We start from the raw sequence: 20,979 nt of genomic DNA, 5'->3' as shown, positions 1-20,979 counted from the left end.
GGCAGAGGTTGCAGTGAGCTGAGTAGCCTGGGCAACAGAGCAAGACTCCATCTCAAAAAATAAAAAATAAGGTGTGCCTATAATGTATAAAGTACAAACAGCTGCCTTTATTTTGAATTAGGAATAATCAGCTGGAGGACTTTGTACCTGCGGTTTTTCTCAGTTCCAAATGACCTTGTCTCACACAGTCATAACAGTCCACTGAGACAGACATAGATCCTTGAAGCCATGGGTCTTCTAAGAGAGCTATAACTGGGACAGTATCACTTTTGACCTCACTCTGACCTAAAGAAGGAACATCCTGCCAACTTGGCAAAAAGCTTTATTCCCAGATGCTTTGCTAATTGAGGTCTTAGTGTTTTCTGATAATCAGTAGTGTTCTGCAAAGCTTCTTTATAGGACTTAACACACTTGTAGTAATTTAAATAACTATTTATTAGTCTATTATTTTCTCTTAAGCTGTCAACTTTACCAGAACAGAAGGTCTATTTTGTTCATCACTGTCTTCCTGGTCTTAGCATATACGTACTCAAATATTTGTTGGTATACCAACTGTGTTATTTTACATATCCTAGGATGTGGATCCTATAAAATTTAGAGAGTCATGTGCCAGCTTGGGCATCCTCATAATGTGGTGGGCGGATCTCAAGAGAGCAAGGCAGAAGTGCATGGCATTTTAATGACTTAGTTTTGGAAATCATGTATAGTGTTTGTTACTTCTGTCATACTTTATTGGTCAAAGTAGTCACAAAGTACTTTCCAAGTTCAAGGTGAGAGAATAAGGATTTTATCACTTGATGGTAACAGCGTCATAGACACATAAGAAGAACATGTGAAATGGGAGATCTTGTATTGACTATCTTTGAAAAAGGATGTTACAGTTTATAATATTCATCAAATTTGGAAAATGTTTTGGCCCTTATTTCTTCAAATGTATTTTCTGTCCCCCTCCACTGTTTTTTTGAGACTGTAATTATATGTATGCTTTATATCTCACCGATGAAGATTTTGCTTCTTCCTTTTCAGTTATTTTTTCTCTTTGCCTCATTTTGTATAGTTTGTGTTGCTATTGTCTTCAGGTTCACTGTTATTTTCTTCTGTGGTCTCCAATCTGTTGTTAAGCTCATCTGTTGAATTTTTTTTACATCTTCTATTTTCTCACCTTATTATGTTCATATTTTCCTTCAAATTGTTGAGCATATTTATTGTAACTATTTTAAGTTAACTATTAACTTGTCTGCTAATTCTCTTATATATCACATTTCTGGGTCTGTTTCTATTAACAGATTCACCCCCACCACAATTACAGATATTTTTCTGCTTCACATATCTAGTAATTTTTTATTGTATGCTAGACATTACAAGTGCTACATTAAGTATCTAAATATTGTTGTCTTTAAAGAATACTGGCCAGGCACAGTGGCTCACACCTGTAATCCCAGCACTTTGGGAGGCCGAGGCAGGCAGATCCCCTGAGGTCAGGAGTTCAAGACCAGCCCTGGCCAACATGGTAAAACCCCATCTCTACTAAAAATACAAAAATTAGCCTGGCATGGTGGCAGGTGCCTGTAATCCCAGCTTCTTGGGAGGCCAAGGCAGGAGAATCCCTTGAATCTGGGAGGTGGAGATTGCAGTGAGCCATGATTGTGCCATTGCACTCCAGCCTGGGCAACAAGAGCAAGACTTCGTCTCAAAAAAAAAAAAAAAAAAAAAAGAATATTGAAATTTGTTTTGGCAGGTAGTTACTAGTCAGCTTGATACTTTCAAAGCTTGCTTTTACGCTTTCTTAAGGTAAGTGTTTGGAATAGTTTTTGCTCTAGGAGTAGCTTAGCTCTACTACTAAAGGATGATTCTCCTTAGAGCTCTAATGAATATCCCTGGTATTCAAGGTCATCCTATCTGGACAGTGGGAACACAAATGTCCCCCAGCCTGTGTGAGCTCTGGGAATTGCTCCGCTTGCAATTTTAGTTCACAGTTTCATTGCCTGGCTTTGTGGGGTTTCACCTAACACATGTAGGTTAGTATTCAGTAATGGACTAAAGGGATTCCCATGCAGAAGTCTCCCTTCCGGAGGTCTTTCTCTGCACTGCAAAGCTCAGCCACCTCAGTTTTCACAAATTCCAATCTCAGTCTACTCAGTTCATCAAGAAAGATACATTATAGTCTGCAAAGTGCTTCTGGGCAGAAAGCTGGAATGATCATAGGGCTCACCTTATTTGTTTCCCTTTTCTCAAGGGTCACAATTCTTTACTGCCTATTGTCTGCTGTTTATATCAATTTTTTTCATATATCTTTGATCCAGTTTTCTAGTTGTATGTGGTGGAAGAGAAGATTCTGTACCAGTAATACAACATGTTGAAATATGAATTTTACCTTCAGGATTTCTTTCTTCTTTTAACCACTTAAAGTACAACTTAAGTTTCCAAATGTAAAAGTCAACTTTGAGTTAGAATAAATAACTTGGCTTCAAGTTTCAGGCCTACCTCTAACTTGCTGCATGAATATTGTCAAATCTTATTTGTTCTTTGGCAGACACAGCAAAATTGAATTGAATATAATCCTATTCTCCCTACTTCTCAGGTATTCTGTAATAAGCAAATGGAAATAAAAGCAAACACTAAATAAGGATGAGGTTATATTTACAGTTAGTTGACAACTCACTTCTGAAACCTCTCTTGCCTTATCTTCCAGCTCCACTCTCTAAAGAATAAAAGTGGCTGAGTTAAAAGTGAGGTGAGACTGGTGCTGTTTCACTGCTCCTCCTCTTAATATTAGCCAACTGTTACTGAATGCTTTTTATGTGCCAGGAACTGTGTAAGCCTTTTATGTAAATAAATTTACTAAATTTTCATAACTGCCATATGGATAGGTACTCTTATTGTCCCCATTTCACACTTGAGAATGAGACAGAGATTAAGCAACTTGGAGAAGGTCACACAGCAAAGTGGCAGTGGCAGAACTGGGACTGATTCTTGTGCCATGCTCTTAACCACCACTGTGTGACTACTTAAAAACTACTGAAAATGCATCAGCTGCTGCTGATGTAGAATCATTAATCATCCTTAAATATAAAAGAGCATTATCTCTGCCATCCCTTTAACAAATCTTGTTTGTTTAGACAGCCTGACTGATTTCCATGGAGAAGCAGAAAGATTGGGCTGTCATTGGAATATATGATTCCTGAGAAAAACACCGTCAGGATGGCAGGAAATGGAAGATGATGTCCAGCACCAACTACCTGGCAAATAGGCTATATAAGTGGAGTACAAAGGGTCTAGTGTGGTTCCTAGAGGGTCACTGGTGGGTACTGAATCTCTCCTGTCTTTTAATATTAATAGGCTCATTATTCTTTTTCTCTTTTTTTCTCAGACACATTTAATCGAACCAGGCACCAAAATGTTAACACTCCTTCCTGGAGAAAGAAAGACTAATAAGGTTTCTTTTAATCAAAGAAGAGCTCCATCTATAGGCATTTGCCAGAGAAGCATTGCTTCCTCCTTCACCTTGCAGCCAGGTATGGTGACCCATATGGGAATACTTCATTATCCAGAGCAAAAAATGGAGTGTGTTCATTTGTCCATGTTAGAACATATAAGAGAAATGGTGAAACCAGTGTATTGTGTTAAACTTAGCTGACCTATTAGAAGAGGTTATAAAACATAAGAAAAGCAGTATATATGTGCTTTTACAAATATACTTTTCTGGTTCTGTTTTGCTCAGCTTAATATTAAATATTTGTATTTGCTGACAGCAGTGAGGAAAGGTGTACTTGGGAGTTGGAGGTGCACTGGGGAGTTGCCCTGCCATTAGTTAGGTGGTATGTACCTTGGGTTGGCCACAGTGGGTCCTCTATGTAAGGGTAATTGATAATTGATATTTTTGTGTGAAGATTCTCAGATTAATGAAGGTTCAAAGATGCCTTTTCTTAGAAAAGCTCACATAAAGTTAGTTTGTGTCTTATCTTTTGGCAGTTCTTTGCTTGCAGATCCCTGTTCAGGGGAGCAGCTGACTCAAGAGTAGGCTGGGCCTTAAACAGCAGGGCTCCTGCCACTTGGAGGGTGTTAGGAAGAGTGCTCTAATCCCAGGTGTGATTCTCAGGATTGCTTTGCATAAACCTTCAAAATGCCCTCTTCCTCCTCCAAACAAAAATGTAAACACTCTTTTGCTTTATGTAACAAGGGCAGATTTGAAAAAAAAAAAAAACAGAAAACCTTTTTCTATTTACAAATTCTGGTGTATTTTATAGTCTATATTGAATTCTTACGAAAAGTTGAGAATTCTCACAAAACCTAGTTTCTGTAGTATAATTCTTATGGGAGAAGGAAAGAGGAAGTCAGTTATTCTGCTTTGTTTTTATAATTAGATCTCGATATAATTTGAGCCAAGTTGGGAATTCCGTGTCCTTCATCTTTATCTTAAGGCAGAACAGAATCCACTTTATGCCTGATAAAATGAACAGGCCAAACACTAGTAGTTGTTTTATTATTCTACCTACTGATTGACTTAGCATCCTGACTGTGTCTTCACTCCCTTTCCAATGAAATGCTTGGGAAGTGAAGAACACATGTTTTTCTTTTTTCTTTTTTTTTTTTTGAGACGGAGTTTCGCTCTTGTTACCCAGGCTGGAGTGCAATGGTGCTATCTCAGCTCACCGCAACCTCCGCCTCCTGGAGAACCCATGTTTTTCACACTGTCACCAGAAAGTTTCTCAGAGTTGGATGGTTAATGTAATCTTTAAGACCTTACAAAACTAGTATGTGTTTACCATGTTTCTTTAAAGATAATACCTAGGAATGTATATTTGGCCAGGATCACCATTTAGTAAAAACCACATTAAATAAAAAACAAAAACAAAATGATATGCCCTATATTAAACCCACAAATGAAAACTCAGCTGGTAAAGTAGGCTGTGGTCTGATTATATGCGATGTTTGACTTTATTAGGTAGGTGATGGGAAGCATTCATGTATTTGAGTAGGGAATTTAAGATCTGATGTTTCAGAGATCATTAAAGAGAAACTGGCAAGGTTGAAAGCAGGAAGATTAGTTATAAAGTTATGTGAAGAGTCTAACACTCCTGCACTAGGTAGTAGTAGTAGCTAGTATTGATTTCAGAAAAAGCCAAATAAATCCTGCTTAGGGCAGTTTTTCTGCAGAATAATATTTGTTCATTCCTGTTTTAGGAAAGACAAATGTTAGTGACCAGAAGAATGTTTCATCTCATACAGAAAGTCAAATCGAAGAGTCCAAGAAAAATACTACCCAGCTAGACTATCTGATCCCAGGCTTAGCACATGATTGCATGGCATCCCCTTTAGCCACTTCAACCACTGCAGACATCCAGGAAGCTGGACTTTCTCCTCAGTCCCTCCAGACTTCTGGCCACCACAGAATGAATACCCCATTTTTGACTGAGCTATCTTTGCTCCAGCCTGATACTCTAGACTGTGCTGGAGAGAGTAATACCCCACTGGCTTTATCCTTCACCAAGGACTTGGAAAGTTCTTGTTTGCTGGACCAAAAGGAAGAAAAAGGGGATTCTGCCACGAAAAGGGAATGGCTTCATGGATCTAAGAAAAACTATCAGAGTATGGAGAAACATACCAAACTATCTGAGGACAAATACTATCAGCCCTTAGGCAAGACTAAATTGGAAAGGAAAGTGTCTGCCAAAGAAAACAGGCAGGCCCCTGTCCTCCTTCAAACCTACAGGGAATCCTGGAATGGAGAAAACACAGAATTAGCGAAACAAAGCCCTTGTCCTATTTCTGTGTTTTCCTGGGATAATGAAAAGAATGACAAGGACTCCTGGAGTCAACTTTTCACTGAAGATTCTCAAGGCCAGCAGGTCATTGCCCACAACACTAGAGCTCCTTTTCAAGATGTAACCAATAACTGGAATCGGGACTTAGGGCCATTTCCTAACAGTCCTTGGGCTCAGTGCCAGGAGGATGGGCCAACTCAAAATCTGAAGCCTGATTTGCTCTTTACCCAGGACTCTGAAGGTAATCAAGTTATCAGGCACCAATTCTAAATGTTTTTATGAAGCTTTGTTTCTAAAAGTACCCTGAAATGACAGATGTAGGAAACTATAGTTGTGGGTGGAGAGAGGACTGAGTTTGTTTAGTTGGGAAGGTGGCATGGGATAAAGTTGTCATTACTGAGCATCTTCTGTGTAAGTAAAGCAGGCAGTACCATTGTTAAGACAGTGGGATTGGCATCTTGGCTTTCCCTCAGGAAGATAGTGGCTGGTAAATTCCCTGAACGAATCTATGATGAACACTGAGGCAGCACATTGTGTATTTATCCCTCCATGAAAGCACCTTTTAGCCTGCACGGAGCCATCTCTTTGCCCTTCTAGATCCCTGACTGGGACCCTGCTTATGGATTTGTGAGCTTTCAATCTCTGGCTGTAATCTTACCCACTTCAACCTAAGCTTGGGATGATTACTCTTGACCCTTTTTTTTTGAGTGATTAGGCAAATCTCCCCACAACCCAGGTGTGGGGAGAAGAGAGGCAGAATGGTGCTAGTTTCTTGTTATTTTATTTTTGTGGTAACTGTACAGCACTTTAAAGTTACATACTTTATGTTTATCCCTCTTAAGCCTGAGTTGGCCAGGTGCGGTGGATCACGCCTATAATCCCAGCACTTTGGGAGGCTGAGGTTAGGAGATAGAGACCATCCTGGCCAATATGGTTAAAACTCCGTCTCTATTAAAAATACAAAAATTAGCTCGGCGTGGTGGTGCATGCCTGTAATCCCAGCTACTAGGGAGGGTGAAGCAGGAGAATCGCTTGAACCCAGGAGGCAGAGGTTGCCATGAGCCAAGATTGCGCCATTGCACTCCAGCCTGGAGACAGACAGAAACTGTCTCAAAAAAAAAAAAAAGCCTGGGTTATATAACAATCTATATGTGACTATGTTACCCTTTTCCCACAAGATAGGACGGAATCTCCTTTGTAAAACTATGAATCCAAATAAATGTTTACAAAGTGGCTCTTAAGGTAATTAAACCATTACCAATTTTATTTTTGAAAATGCAGTGTTGTAATAGTATATGCTGTCATTGCCCTGAGTCTGATCTGAACCGGTGTCTAGTTTGACCTGTCTTCTATCCAAGGCATTGTCCTTTGTTGTTAACGTGGTACCTAAGAGGCTTAAACAACCTCTAGGGGACAAATTTGCAGGTTATAAGATGGACCTGCTTTTTTTTTTTTTTAACTTAAATTTTTTATTTTTTTGAGACATGGTCTCGCTCTGTTGCCTAGGCTGGAGTGTAGTGGCATGAACACGGTTCACTGCATCTTGAACCTCTTGGGTGCAAGTGATTCTCCCACCTCAGCCTCCCAAGTAGCTGGGACTATAGGCACATGTCACCATGCCCAGCTAAATTTTAAATTACTTTGTAGAGATGAGGTCTTCTTGCCCAGGCTGATCTTGAACTCCCAAAGAGCTATGATTAGAGGTGTAAGCCACTGTGCCTGGCCTAATTTAAATGTTAAATTCTAATTTTATCTTGTATGTCATCTCTCAGGTCATTTCCTGAAAGAACTGCTTTTAAGATTGTATGGGGCTGAGTGCAGTGGCTCACGTCTGTAATCTCAATGCTCTGGGAGACTGAGGTGGGAGGTTTTCTTGAGGCCAGGAGTTCGAGACCATCCTGGGCCACACAAGAAGACTCCATCTCTACAAAAAAATTTAAAAATGTCCTGGGTGTGGTGGTCACACACCTGTAGTACCAGAAGGTGGGGGGCTCGCTTGAGCCCAGGAGTTTAAAGGCTGCAGTTAGCTAATGATCTCACCACTACACTCTGGCGTAGGCATGACAGAGCTAGACCCAGTTTCTAAAAAAAGAGTGTAGGGCAAAATCTCTACAGAAAGGGGGAAGAAACCCCCTAGAAGGGCAGGAAAGAGGAGAAGCCAGTAGCCTGTTTAAGTTCATACACCTTAAAATTAACAATAATCCTATATCCCTGAAGGATACTGGGTAACCACAACTCAAAAGATGGACACAGTAAATGTATTATCTCTCCAAATCCTTCCTTTAATGTCAGGTAGTACTTCAACCCAAACACACAAAGTATACATACCATAGAGAAAGGGACCTGAGGGCATCTGAGTCATGCATGGCGTGGTAGGTACAAACCTTGGCCCAACCCAAAGGAGCAGTCAAGGGCCTCGAAGAAAGATGATGGTATGCTCTTTCCCCCTCCTCCTTTCTCTTTCCTACTGGGCTTAAAGTCCGTGGAAAAGAACGCTTTTAATCAGTGGAACTGATAAGGCCTCAGGGGCCTGGAGGGTAGACTTGGTTGTTCAGTAATATAAAATATCTTTAAGGAAAAAGACAGCCCAGGCTTCCCAGCAATAGACCATGTATCGGCTGGTTCAGCAGCCTGACCTCTACATCTAGACAAGGAAGTGAGGAGGGTGATTGCTGGGCATTGGTGTAGGTTTATGATGGAGCAGCATAAGATTTTCCATGCCCTGTGAACATGTATACAAACATAGCCCCTTACCCTCAGCCCTGCTCTGCTGCAAGGAAGCTGCTGAGAGTGAGTGACAGCTGGGCACAGTGTCTTGTGAGACCAATTATAGGGTCTAATGCAGTGAAGTAAATCAGTCATTTAGGACCTATTTTCACACAGGGGCAAGGAAAAACCAGAAACAACTTCTCTCTTACCCTTTAAACTGAGACACTTCATTCTGCACAATTACCTGTAACAAATGTCTCAGGTCAAATCACAGGCCTTAGCTTCTGCTAGGGTTTGAAGTCTGGGAAACATACAATCCAGTTCTTCTCTTTCAGTCCAAGCTCTAGCTTGTCAGCAAGATTGTTGAAGATTTCTCCTTGAGAGGCAGAAACATCTGCAGTGAGGAAGGCAGCTATTGAAGGTATTCCAGGAGCATGAGACTGAGTTTGCAGAGCTGAGGGATATCAGTTTCCTTTTCTACTGATATCTTCTTCCTTTAGAGCAAACTTCCTCCGTAGGACCTCAGAGATAAGCACAGCAGGGTCTTCCTCCTTCAATAAACTGCGGTTCCTAGAGGCACAATAACAGCTTGAGTACTTTTTCCTGGGTAGTGCTGTATATATCTTTGAATATATTATCTCATTGAATCCTCACAACAATCTTACGCGGTAGGTGCTACAATTCCCTTTCACAGATACAGAAATTGAAGCATAGGAAGGTTATACAAGTTGCCCAAGGTCACTAGTCACTCAGCAAGTAAGTAGTGAATCCAGAGTTCAAAACCAAACTAGCTGGTTCCAGATCTCATCTCTTAACTAGAATGCTTTACTAGTTCCTGAAATAGCTATAAACTGTGGGCAAAGTAAAGGACCATCAATCTGTAAGAGTTGGCCTCTGGTGGCTAATAAGCTTCTGCTTCTGCCTTCTGGCCCTATGTTTTCATAGTAGCATTTCCCCAGAGGGTCAGCAGGGGAAGTGACTGACTGATGACTCTTGGCTATTCTGACCCTTAATAGTTCTGGGGAAAAGGTGTGTTTGGGATTTCCTACTACCCTGTCTCCCTTTCTGGGGAGATGATGTTTTTATAAGAGCCAGAATTAGAGCAAAACATTCACTTAAGAAACTCCTGGGAACAAAACCAACTCCAGACTGAAGTCCAAATTATCTGATACATTATATAACAGGGTCCTAGATACCTGGAAAATAGTTGCTTGAAATCCTAGTGAACTTATATACATGTATCCTCATGAAGGTGTTTGGTGATTAAGCTAAATATAAGGGCCAAGACTGACTATTCAACTTTCAAAGCAAAAACAAGACTGCGTTTGTTTGGTGACATTTCTGAACCTTGCTGGTTTCAGTACTTTCCCATTCTTATTCACTGACCCAACTCCTGATGCAAGGACACAAGTGGGAGGAGGGGGCTGGCAATAAAGGTCTCGAATCTAATTTGGTCCAAAAGGCAAATAAGAGAAAGTTTTGAGAGTCAACCTATAAAGCATTGTGTTCAGAAGAAAACAGCTCAGAGAAGACCAAAAGCAGCAGCAACTGAATTTGGGAATATAGAAGAAGACCAAAGAGCTACAGGTGAGTATGACCAACCTGACTAGGGCCAATGAAGGAATTTTAAGGATGACTTCCCAAATGGGTCAACTGCCAGGAAGCAATGAGAAAGTCACTTAGCCTGATCTAGTTTTCAGAAGAAAATGGGTCCTAGGAGACAAAAAGGGAACCAAGGCAAGTAACTTTCCCTTTAACAGGAATTTTATCAACTCAGGAGACCTCACTTCCAGTCCCTAAAACAGTTTTTCATTTGCATTAACAAATACAGCTGGCTGGGTGCAGTGGCTCACACTGGTAATCCCAGCACTTTGGGAGGCCGAAGTGGGCAGATCACAAAGTCAAGAGATTGAGACCATCCTGGCCAACATGGTGAAACCCCATCTCTAGTAAAATACAAAAATTAGGCATGGTGGCATGCACCTGTAGTCCCAGCTACTCGGGAGGCTTGAACCCTGGAGGTGGAGGTTGCAGTTAGCCGAGATCATGCCACTGCACTCCAGCTGGGCAACAGAGTGAGACTCCATCTCAAAAAAAAGTCAAATACGTCGGCACAAGCTAGGTGCTGGCTATCAAGGTCTAGATCTCCAATGCCCAGGAACCTACATTCAAACCAAGTTCCTCTGGTGTCTGGTGGTCCTGTGCAGCTGCTGAAACCACAGTTGAAACTACAATCCACAACTGGAGAAACACTATGCAACGGGGTGACTCTCTGGGGCTTCTCTGCCAGATGAAGTTTTTCCCCAAAGTCCCTCATACACCATCGGAAAAACCTAGAGCTCCACTCCTTGGGGTTTTACTTTAGTAAGTTAAAGATGATGTATTTTTAACAAATCTAAGCAACTCTGATACACAGACAGGTTTAGGAACTCCTGGTGAGTCTCAAAAGCCTTGCTCTCAAATCACTGAATTTGTAGGATTTGCTTGCATAATGGACCACTGTATTTTAAAGCAGAAATCTCCAACTTTATGAAATTCTCCTCCCACCAAAAAAGTCTACCAATTTGAGATGAGAAAACAAAACATAATGTCATGCAACCCATCATTTTGAAGGGTGGGGCATGGAGACATTGTCGCTAGCAGTATGAGAAATGAAGTGGTAAAGCCACCTGAGAACAGAAGTTGGATTAGATGAGCCTTCTTGTAAGATCCTTAGTAGCCTAATAATTTGGTTTGGGTGACCTAACCCAATAAATGTAAAGTGTTGCTCTTTCCTCAAACTGAGGCCCAAGACACTGGCAAGCAGGTAGTCAGGAAGCTTTATGAATGACATAACATACGGTACTACTAAGAACTTATTATGTAAGTATGTTGCATTAGATCACTGGCCATGGATAACTCAGAGTAAACAGATCACCAGAGCTCCTCATCAGATACTTACAGATCTTGGCTCTGTTTCATCCGGTGAAAGTCCTTCAGGATACCCATCATGTCTGCAAAGCTGCTGGCCTTGGACAAAGAGACACAGTCATCCTCTTCAGACGAACTGCAGGTAGCTTTGTGTTCTGGTTTGCAACATTCAGGGCTGGCAGAACAAAGCAGGGGGACTGATGGAAGCTCAGGAACCTCCACCTCTGTCTCCTCGGTGATGTCACTAATGACAAAGGAAGTTGTAGAGTGGAATGAGGATCCAAAACAAGGTAAGGGAGAAGAGACATTTGAACTTCCTGGAGATAAGAAATCTGGCGTTAATGAAGCCGAAGCTGAAAGAGAAAACAATAGGCATGGATGGACATTGGGGCCAGAACACAGTAGCAACATCTTCTCCCCACAGCCCTGCCTACTGAACATTCATTTCCTGGGCTGACACCATGACATTCTGGGAGAGCCAGGATGGTATCTCTGTAGCCAGTGGAGGGTCAGTCCACTATGCTGCTGACTCGGGGGCTCAGAAAGATGTAGAAGCACTGGGCTTTTCCAGTGTTCCAGGAGGGCAGAAAAACCCAGCCCTATAGGCCTTGGCTTTTAAAAGCTCCCATTCCACAATAGGCTGTGGAGTGGTAGCCTTGTTACAGGCCAAAGCAGCAGTGACAGCGCTAAGGCCTGAATTTGTCCTTTTCTCTAACTAGGCTAGTGCTTTTGACTATGCTCCTTTGAATCTTGCTATCTAAACGATGTTTCTAAAAAATGTTACTTCTGCTTGTCTCTCATATGACAGAAGTAGCCAAGAAATATAAATGGAAAGTTTCAGTGCAATTCTTCCATAAAACTTCCATGTAATGAAATTAAATACATGAAGATTTCAAAGAATACCATGATTTTCATGTGTTCTACCAACTGGTAAGTTTTGGAGCTATGACTTTTGAGTCAATGCAGAGTGAAAAAATGAGGATGGGAGGAATATGAGGATAAGCCCTGAGCATCTTGGGACATATTGACCTGTTGGCTGTCCATGCCTCTGATCAAGGCAGGCTTCCCATCCATTTCCAGTGGTTCTGCCTTAACTGCAGTTCTCGTGCCTCAGCCTCCTGAGTAGCTGGAGGGGTGGGTTACAGGGCTTATCTGAATAATGGACCCATTTTTTTTGGAAACAGTCTCACTCTTGCCCAGGCTGGAGTGTAGTGGTGCAACCTCAGCTCATTGCAACCTCCGCCTCTCAGGTTCAAGTGAGTCTTGTGCCTCAGCCTCCCAATTAGCTGGGACTAATTTTTGTATTTTTTGTAGAGACAGGGTTTCACCACGTTGGCCAGGCTGGTTTCGGACTCCTGACCTCAGGTGATCCACCTGCCTCACCCTTTTAAAGTGTTGGGATTACAGGCGTGAGGCACTGTGCCCGCCACTGTGTTTTAAGGCTGAAATCTCCAACTTTATGAAACACTCCTCCCACCAAAAAAGTCCACCAATTTGAGATAAGAAAACATAACAAAACATAATATCATGCAACTCCCCACTCTGCAGGGTGGGCCTTGGGGACACTGTCACTAGCAGTATGAGAACTGAAGTGGTAAAGCCACTTGTGATCCTTGGTAGAAACAACAAGGAAAGGAAAGATAGGTGCTTAAGGGTAAGTCTCAGTGGTGGTGGGGGGAATGTTTACTTCTTGTATTGAAAAGGAAGGCCAGGTGTGGTGGCTATGCTTGTAATCCTAGCATTTTGGAAGGCCGAGGTGGGTGGATGGCCTGAGCTCAGGAGTTTGACACCAGCCTGGGCAATGACGAAACCCTATCTCTACTAAAAATACAAAAAATTAGCTGGGTGTGGTGGCGTGTGCCTGTAATCCCAGCTGCTCAGGAGGCTGAGGCACAAGAATTACTTGAACCCAGGAGGTGAGGGTTGCAGTGAGCCAAGATCGCGCCACTGTACTCCAACCTGGATGACAGAATGAGACTCTGTTTCAAAAAAAAAAAAAAAGTCGGCTGGATGCAGTGGCTCATGCCTATAATCCTAGCACTTTGGAAGGCCAAGGCGGGTGGATTACTTGAGGCCAGGCTCAAGACCAGCCTGGCCAATATGGTGAAACCCTATCTCTACTAAAAATACAAAAATTGGCCGGGCGTGGTAGTGCACACCTGTAATTCCAGCTACTCAGGAGGTTGAGGCACGAGAATTGCTTGAGCCTGGGAGGCAGAGGTTGGTGAGCCAACACTGCACTCCAGCCTGGGTGACAGCAAGGCCCAAGATCCTGTCCCCAAAAGAAGGAAAGCTGGCTGGGCTCGGTGGCTCATGCCTGTAATCCCAGCACTCTGAGAGGCCAAGGCGGGTGGGTCATCTGAGGTCAGGAGTACAAGACCAGCCTGGCCAACATGGTGAAACCCGTCTCTACTAAAAATACAAAAATTAGCCAGGCCTGGTGGTGTACCCCTATAGTCCCAGCTACTCAGGAGGCTGAGATAGGAGAACCGCTTTAACCCGGGAGGTGAAGGTTGCAGTGACCCGAGATTGTGCCACTGCACTCCAGCCTGGGTGACACAGCAAGACATTAAAAAAAAAAAAAAAAAACAGGGCGCGGTGGCTCACACCTGTAATCCCAGCACTTTGGAAGGCCGAGGTGGGCGGATCACGACATCAAGAGATCAAGACCATCCTAGCCAACATGGTGAAACACTGTCTCTACTAAAAATACAAAAATTAGCTGGGCATGGTGGTGTGCGCCTATAGTCCCAGCTACTCGGGAGGCTGAGGCAGGAGAATTGCTTGAACCTGGGAGGCGGAGGTTGTAGTGAGCCGAAATCTCGCCACTGCACTCCAGCCTGGCTCCTGGCAACAAAGCAAGACTCTGTCTCAAAAAAAAAAAAAAAAGGAAGGCAACTGTGAGCTTATGTAAGATGTGATCTTAAAGACACTTGGAAAAGGGTGTCAGTTTTTGTGGCTAAGGGAAGGACTCTGCCTGGGGGAAATTAAGTGAAGATTTTGTTCCTAACCAAACCATTCAGCCCAAAATGGCTGGTAGAACCATCTAAGAGGCACTATAGGCTAGCCAGTCGTCAGTACAACCTCAGAGCCTGGAACCTAAGTACCTCTGAACCAAGGACTACCATTTTCTTTACCCATATCCTGCCCAAGAGCCAGGGGAAATGAACAGTCTGTTATGTTCTGGCCCTGGCACAGGGGTTCCTACCTGTATCAGCTGCCACTATCTTTGCAATCTGGCTGCGCAAGTGGCTCAGTTCATCCTGCAGCTCAGTGGTACGGCTTAGGGCTGGCAGAGCTGGCTTCTTCAGGGTCAGAAGCCTCTCCTCGGACCCACGCAGGTTGGGCACCGAGGCATTGCGCTGCATGACAATCAGAGGGCTGGGTTTCCAGGTGTGCCTCAGGGGGCGCGTATCACTCCTGGACCAGGAAAAACCAAGTAGGTCAGTTAGAGACAGCTGGCCAGTGTGCTCCTAAAATTCCTTCCCCCAATCCTGTAAGAGTAGCACAGTAAGATTCTGCTCCCCTCTGAGCCCACAGTTGTCATTCCTCTCTCCTTGCTGCCTGACACCTCTCCTAAGACGTTCCCCATTCCTCAGCAGACCAGCTACTGCCTCAACTACCTGACCCGGGCATATGTCTCCTCTTCATCTGCAGCAATCCAGGCGATGTCGGCCAGGGTTGGGACTGGGGGCACATCTCTCAAACACAGGTCAGAGATGTTGGGCAGGGTCTATGGAGAAGCAAATTTTATCAACATTTACTGATGCCATGATAAGCCCATCAAAAACTGCACAACACACAGAAGGGGTACCTTATCCAACACTGGGTGTCAGGAATGCTTCCTAGAGGGAACAGAAAGAAGAAGGTGCCTGGTCAGAAGCACTGAATAGAGGCCAGATGCTGGTCAGGCATGGTGGGTCATGCCTGTAATCCCAGCACTTTGGGAGGCTGAGGCAGGCAGAATGCTTGAGACCAAGAGTTTGAGATCATACAAAGAAACAATTAGACAAAAGGACCCATAATGGGATTTCTTAAAATAGCTCCTCAACCCAAATGAGCAACAACCAAAGAGAGAATAAAGATGTTGAGTAAAGTGAAAAATTACAATTCAATCATGTTGACTGTAATTACAAGAAAATAAAAAACATTCATCTAGAAAAAGAGAGGACTACACTAAGACATTAATAGTTATTGTATTATTACTGTGTAATTATAGGTCCTTTTCCTTTTCATAATTTAATATTTTCATATGCTTAAATTTTAAAAATGGTAAGAGTCCCTTAAATAATACTTAAGGTACTATAATAATAAATGCATATCTACACACCAGTAAAATTCAACTGTTTCTGCCACAAATTATTTGGTATGGTAGATGGATCCAGGATTGATAGCTCCTGCATTTAGATAGGAAACCTGGGACTCACAGGAGTTAAGTGATACTCCAAGGTCACACACAGAAGGACTTCCACTGACCCAGGAACTAGTGCTAAAATAGGGGAAGCCTCCTTTTGTTTTCCTGATTAGTGCTGAATGCTCCTTTGCTCTTGGCAATTAAATGAGTAAACACATATAAAGTACTCAGCCAGTGCCTGACACATAGCAGTGTGCTCAGTAAATGTTAGCTAGTATTACTATTACTACTCACATATATTCCTGCTCTATGAGAGCCTGTGCCCTTGATTGTCTCTGCCCAGCATCTGGCCAAAGAACTAATGAGGGTATAGCCAAGTGTGGGAGCAGCCTCCAAGGAGTCAGCCACACTCCCCCTGCTTTTTTTTTTTTTTTTTTTGATGATTCTGAGGCAGCTAGGAACAACACTTCCTGCCCAGGACCTTTAGGCAATTACAGATAGCTGGCAATCTGAATAATGGGACAGCTTTTCCTGCCCCCTACCCCCCAACACACATCCATTCCTGACCCTAATACCAACCCTGACACCTCTTCTAATTCCAGATCCAATTCCTACAAAGACTTCACTGTTTAGCATCTTTTATACAGATTTGGCTCCTTCATTTCTATTTCTACCTGGCCCCACATCCTTTTATGCACATATTTCTATCTCCTCTGCGTGGGTAGAAAGCAGAAGTATTTCTTTTGTGTCCCAGCTCCCCAAATGTACACATCTGAACCATACAGTCTGGAGATGGTGCTTAACCATTACTTCCTAGAGGGAGCCAGCTGGGACTAATAAATGCTACTTAGCTTTCTACCACAGAAGGGAGCTCATTCCTAGACTAGGCAGGAATCTCTGCTGCAGCGTGGGTGCTAAAGGATCTCTAGACACAGAGGTAAGACCGAAGTACCCCGGTAAAGGATGCCCAGATTGGCCAGAAAGAGCAGGCTGAGGAATTATGGCCTCAGAGAAACACTAAAAATAGTGGAGCTGGGCATGATGGCTTGTGCCCGTAATCCCAGCTACTAGGGAGGCTGAGGCAGGAGAACTGCTTGAGCCCAGGAAGTTTAAGGCCTAGCCCAGGCAACATAGCGAGACCTCATCTCAAAAAATAATAAATAAAAATACTGGCTACATAGCCATTAGGGCTGGTGAAGAAAAGCAGAGTTCACTCAAGCATCACAACACTCAGTGTCCCATGTGGGGACCTGCCAGGTTCCTTGTGGTCACAGGTTTGTATGCAATCAGGAAGGCACAGTGACCAGGATATCTTATAAGCACTTAGTAAATATTTCATAACAAAATGAAAAGTGACCAGGAAACAACCTACTTTGGCAGTACCAAGGGGTTTGGGGCACAGAAGCAGCACTCTCTGAGCCTCTGCTCTCCTGCCCTTCCAACATACTCACCTCAAAGGATGCCCGGGGACATGGCTTCAAGGGTAGGTTGGTCCCAATTCTTCTCACTACACTTCGAGCAGCCCCATGTGGCTTGTTTTGCCAGATTGGGATGGTCTGGAGCAAAGAGAGACAGACAGCCACAACCTCAGAGACTGAGTCCATCTACTGTCCCTGTCCTCTCCTCTCTAGCAGGGAGACCAAATTCCACTATCCTAGGTACAGGGCAGTCTCTAGGGGTAAATCAACTCTTAACTATAGTGAGGGCAGGTTCCCCAGCTGCCAGCCTAACCCTGGCTAGTCACCCAGGGGGATACCTGCTGCTGCTCAGACAATGTTGGGAGGGCCAGTGAAGGGGAGAGGAAGTAGCTGGGTGTAGAGATAATCCAGGCTTTCCTTCCCTCCCTCTGTACAGAAAGGCAGACATACACTGACTCCTGAAGTGCCCCAGAATCATAACTGGTTTTTAAGGGGAGGGGTGGCCTTGTTCCAATTCCAGGCTTCTGGAGAAAGGAGGACTCAACTGGAGAGTATCAGAATCTTATAGAGTACTTCAGCAGACCCAGCACCCAACCTTCCCCACCATACCCCTGCCCTGGGAATGCCCCTTACCACAGTGGCTTCCATTCCCGACATTTGGACCAGCTCCTGCACTTGAAGGACAAGGCAGCCACAGGGCAGCTCCGGAAGGCAGGAGGCGTGACTCCTTCATATCAGGCCATCTGGAGGAACACCAGATTTCCCTCTTGTGAAACAACCCCCACAGTGGGAACTCAATGGTCACCACACCAGCCCCACAAAACCAGGCCCTGCAGAGCCATGACTAACACCAAGGTTTCTCTGATGTTTCACAGGGGAGAAAACCAGCCCAAGAGGCTGCCCTCGCCCTACACCTCTAAGTCCAGACTCTTAAAGGTTCTGTTCAAGATTTGCCTAGTGAGCTTGGCAAACCCAGGAGCCTTCCTAGGATCTAAGGTTTCCTGAGGCAAAAAACTTCTAAAGATGTAAATAGAACCCTTTGGTAGCTACAAAGCTCATAGAGCCAAATTGTAGGTCTTATCCAAGCCCAGGATTCATTCTGGAAGATGAGATGTAAAAGCACTGCTGGGCCCTTCCTTGCAAGAGGAGAGATCAGAGAGAACAGGAGAACAGCAGCTCATGCCAATCTCAGTCTCCTGAGCTACAGACAAAAAGAGCCAAAAAGGTTTATCCTAGCTCAGCCACCTTCTGGCTTTGTAGCTACAGGCAAATTATTTAACTTTTCTGAACGCTGGCTTTTCTATCTGGAAAAAGGGGACAAGAAAAGCTGCCACTGGAGGCTACCTTAAGGGTCAATGAGTGAAATGGGGGTCTTTGAGTGCTTAATGAACTGTTATGACACAGACAGGTGAGGTGACACCTGACTGCTCTTCACAGCAGTCCTTGCATGGTGAGCAGATGCAATCAGTGTGCTTGTTCATCAAACACCAACAGTACCCACTTGTGCCAGGCCTTGTGCTGGGCACCATAGGGGCTATGGAAGGAGTAAGACACAGTCATACTCAAGGAACTCGCTGTCCAGCAGAGTGATAGGACATGAATACATACTTCTAGCAAAAGCTAAATATCACTAGGCAGATAGCCAGATGAGGTCAGAGCTCAGGCCCTAGTGCTCTGTAACGAGTTTCCAGGGAGTAGGAAAAGAAGACAAAACAGCAAGAGCACAGGCCCAGCACAGGGAAGTGAAGGATATGTGAAGAGGGGCAGAGTACGATAAAGCTACAAAAGTAGGGGTCAAGTCATGAGGCCCGGATGAGAAGTCACTGGGGAACCGTGTACAAGCTCCGAACGGGGGACAGACCAGACTGACAAAGCAGCTCTTTCTGGAGACCTCCCGTGGAGGGTCTTCTACCCTTGGGAAAGGAGGTATCACTCACTTTACGATACACGGGGAAAGAAAGTTGGAGAGGGAAAGGCACTTCTCTCAGGTCACTCAGTGGTCATGCCAGTGGAAAGCACCCAAAGCCTCGTCCAGGTCCTGCCATCTCCTGCGTGGGCGCCATCTCGGCTCAGTTCAATTTTTTAGAGTCCGTCTGTGTGCCAGGCTCTGTGCTGAATGTCAGTGCCGGCCACAAACTGTACTAACAGTACATCTCTGTGTTTTTCACTTTCCTCTCCGACCTTATCTCCAAAGACCTAGCTGGGCCCAAATCTCACACACAGCCAGGAATCCTTCCCAAACACACTGTTAATCACATGGCTAATCCGTTTAAAACTGGCTTACTAGAGCCAACAGGATAAAATCCACAATCAGGCCCAAACCCATCTTTCTCTGCCCTCTCTAGACCACACTCACTGAGCACCAAGGCCTGCACACTTCGCAGCCAGCCCTCCTGCTCTCCCCCTTGCTCTCCAGCCACACTGACGCTCAGCCCCCAACACCCCACCTCTGAGCCCTGCCTCAAATACCAGCCCCTCTTCGCCGAGCTCATTCTTCATCGTCTCAGAGCTCAGCTCAAGCATCACGTCCCTTCCCTACGACAGGGTCAGGTCCTTTCCTATGCGGCCCGAACACCCTGCCTGTTCCTCGGAGTGCTCGCGAGAGGAACTGGATAACTGTGATCCCCGCGCACAGCACGGTGTCTGCCTAGGACACAGCAAGCGGTGCGCGCTGAAATAAACGAATCAAGGGGAACACCAACTCAGATGTCACCCCCGCCCCCAAGTGTCACTGGCTAGATCTTCCCCCGGTTCGCCGGCAGCACCGGTGGGTCTTGCCATCTCTGTGCCCCGCAGCCCTCCTGAGGCTGCCGTTGCTGTCTGAGGACAGACGCCCCGCTCAGGAGAGCCGGAGCTCCCCCAGCGCAGGGCCCCGCTCAGCACTCCTGGTCCCGGGCGTCCCCACAGAGGCCTCTGTGCTCAATGAAACTTTGCCGCGCACGGCAGCGGCCAGAGACCCGCGCGGACCCTCTCCCCACGCGGCCCGGCCCAGGGCGCGCCGCTCCCCGCTCCCCGCGGCAGCTGCCCCGACCTGGGCCAAGGTCGGCCAAGTCCTCGCCGCCTGCCCAGAGGCCCTTGGACCCACAGGCCCGGAACCCGAGTGCACGGGAGCCTCTGAGCTGCGGCCGGGTCTCAAAACGAGCGGCGGGGCAGCCCGACCCGTCAAGCAGGGAAGCCGAAACTAGAAACCTCAGGTCTGGCTCGGTCACCGTTTGGTGTGAGACTCCGACGAGCAACTACCCTTCAGGGACTCAGTTTCCCAGCGGCCAAGTGAGGGGGACAGCAACGAGAACTCGCGCGGGAACAGGAGACACGGGCTCCACACAGCACCTGGCACGTAGACTACTAACGGGCTGGAAGGCCGCGCTCCCGCCTCCGCGCCACCCTAGAACCTTTCTTACCTCAGGCTCCGGCTCCGGGACTCTCACCTCACGGCCCCTCCTTCCACCGTGGGCCACCCAGCCTCAACCGCCCTCACTTCCGCTGACCCGCCCCCCGGAAGCGATCCTTCGCAGCTGCGCACCGAGCCGCGCCTCCGCGTACCCTCGGGAGACGGGTCCAGCCCGGGGGCGAGGCGAGCGCGGCCCCTGAGTGGGCAGGGCGCTGGCGGCCGCACTCTCCGATCCCGCGGAGGACACGCCCCTCCCTCGAGGCCACGCCCCGCAGAGGTTTGTGCCCCCGGGAAGAGTTGGTGTTCTTTGGAGATCCCAGCGCCTGATTCGTCGCGTCCCCCACGTTTAGCCCCCATCCGACTTGACATCTGGAAGCCGAGGGCTGAATGTGTTGCTCCACCCCTGAAATATGCGGTGTATGCTGCTCCTAC

General features: G+C 45.5%; 2 protein-coding genes and 1 pseudogene across 5 annotated transcripts in view; 2 read left to right on the top strand and 1 right to left on the bottom strand.

The window, feature by feature from the left end:
• Positions 1-9,050, top strand: part of AUNIP (aurora kinase A and ninein interacting protein) — a 39,914-nt gene extending 30,864 nt beyond the window's left edge. For all 3 annotated transcript variants that reach the window (XM_064363501.1, XM_064363502.1, XM_064363503.1), the window contains exons 2-3: positions 3,371-3,515; positions 5,185-9,050. In XM_064363501.1, the coding sequence (XP_064219571.1) occupies positions 3,371-3,515; positions 5,185-6,035 (996 nt within the window). In that variant the 3' untranslated portion in view covers positions 6,036-9,050. The remainder of the gene's footprint in view (positions 1-3,370; positions 3,516-5,184) is intronic.
• On the bottom strand, positions 4,919-20,632 carry MTFR1L (mitochondrial fission regulator 1 like). 2 transcript variants are annotated; one of them, XM_012439951.2, is made up of 7 exons: positions 20,558-20,632; positions 17,790-17,899; positions 17,190-17,294; positions 15,008-15,117; positions 14,593-14,804; positions 11,416-11,628; positions 4,919-9,044 (listed from the first exon to the last, which is right to left on the bottom strand). In XM_012439951.2, exons 2-6 carry the CDS (start codon positions 17,811-17,813, stop codon positions 11,462-11,464), a joined length of 618 nt encoding a protein of 205 aa, XP_012295374.1. In that variant the 5' UTR covers positions 17,814-17,899; positions 20,558-20,632; the 3' UTR covers positions 4,919-9,044; positions 11,416-11,461. The 2 variants fall into 2 exon arrangements, with proteins under 2 accessions (XP_012295374.1, XP_012295373.1); XM_012439950.2 differs by having other exon boundaries at positions 5,683-9,044; positions 11,416-11,737.
• On the top strand, positions 19,835-20,747 carry LOC110567805 (proline-rich protein 36-like; annotated as a pseudogene).
• Positions 20,748-20,979: the final 232 nt, after the last annotated feature.

Source organism: Aotus nancymaae, unplaced genomic scaffold (assembly GCF_030222135.1).
Source record: "Aotus nancymaae isolate 86718 unplaced genomic scaffold, 86718_ANA_hifiasm-v0.15.2.pri h1tg000053l, whole genome shotgun sequence".
NCBI classification, from domain to species: domain Eukaryota; kingdom Metazoa; phylum Chordata; class Mammalia; order Primates; family Aotidae; genus Aotus; species Aotus nancymaae.
This window is presented reverse-complemented; position numbering and strand designations above follow the sequence as displayed.

Bases quoted from the DNA above. Each gene is read 5' to 3' on its own strand.
- MTFR1L (XM_012439950.2), bottom strand. From the start codon at position 17,813: ATGTCGGGAATGGAAGCCACTGTG. The intron at 17,295-17,789 runs GTAAGGGGCATT...TCTTTGCTCCAG, and splicing joins CGGGAATGGAAGCCACTGTG to ACCATCCCAATCTGGCAAAA. The intron at 14,805-15,007 runs GTAGTTGAGGCA...TTCCTGGTCCAG, and splicing joins GAGACATATGCCCGGGTCAG to GAGTGATACGCGCCCCCTGA.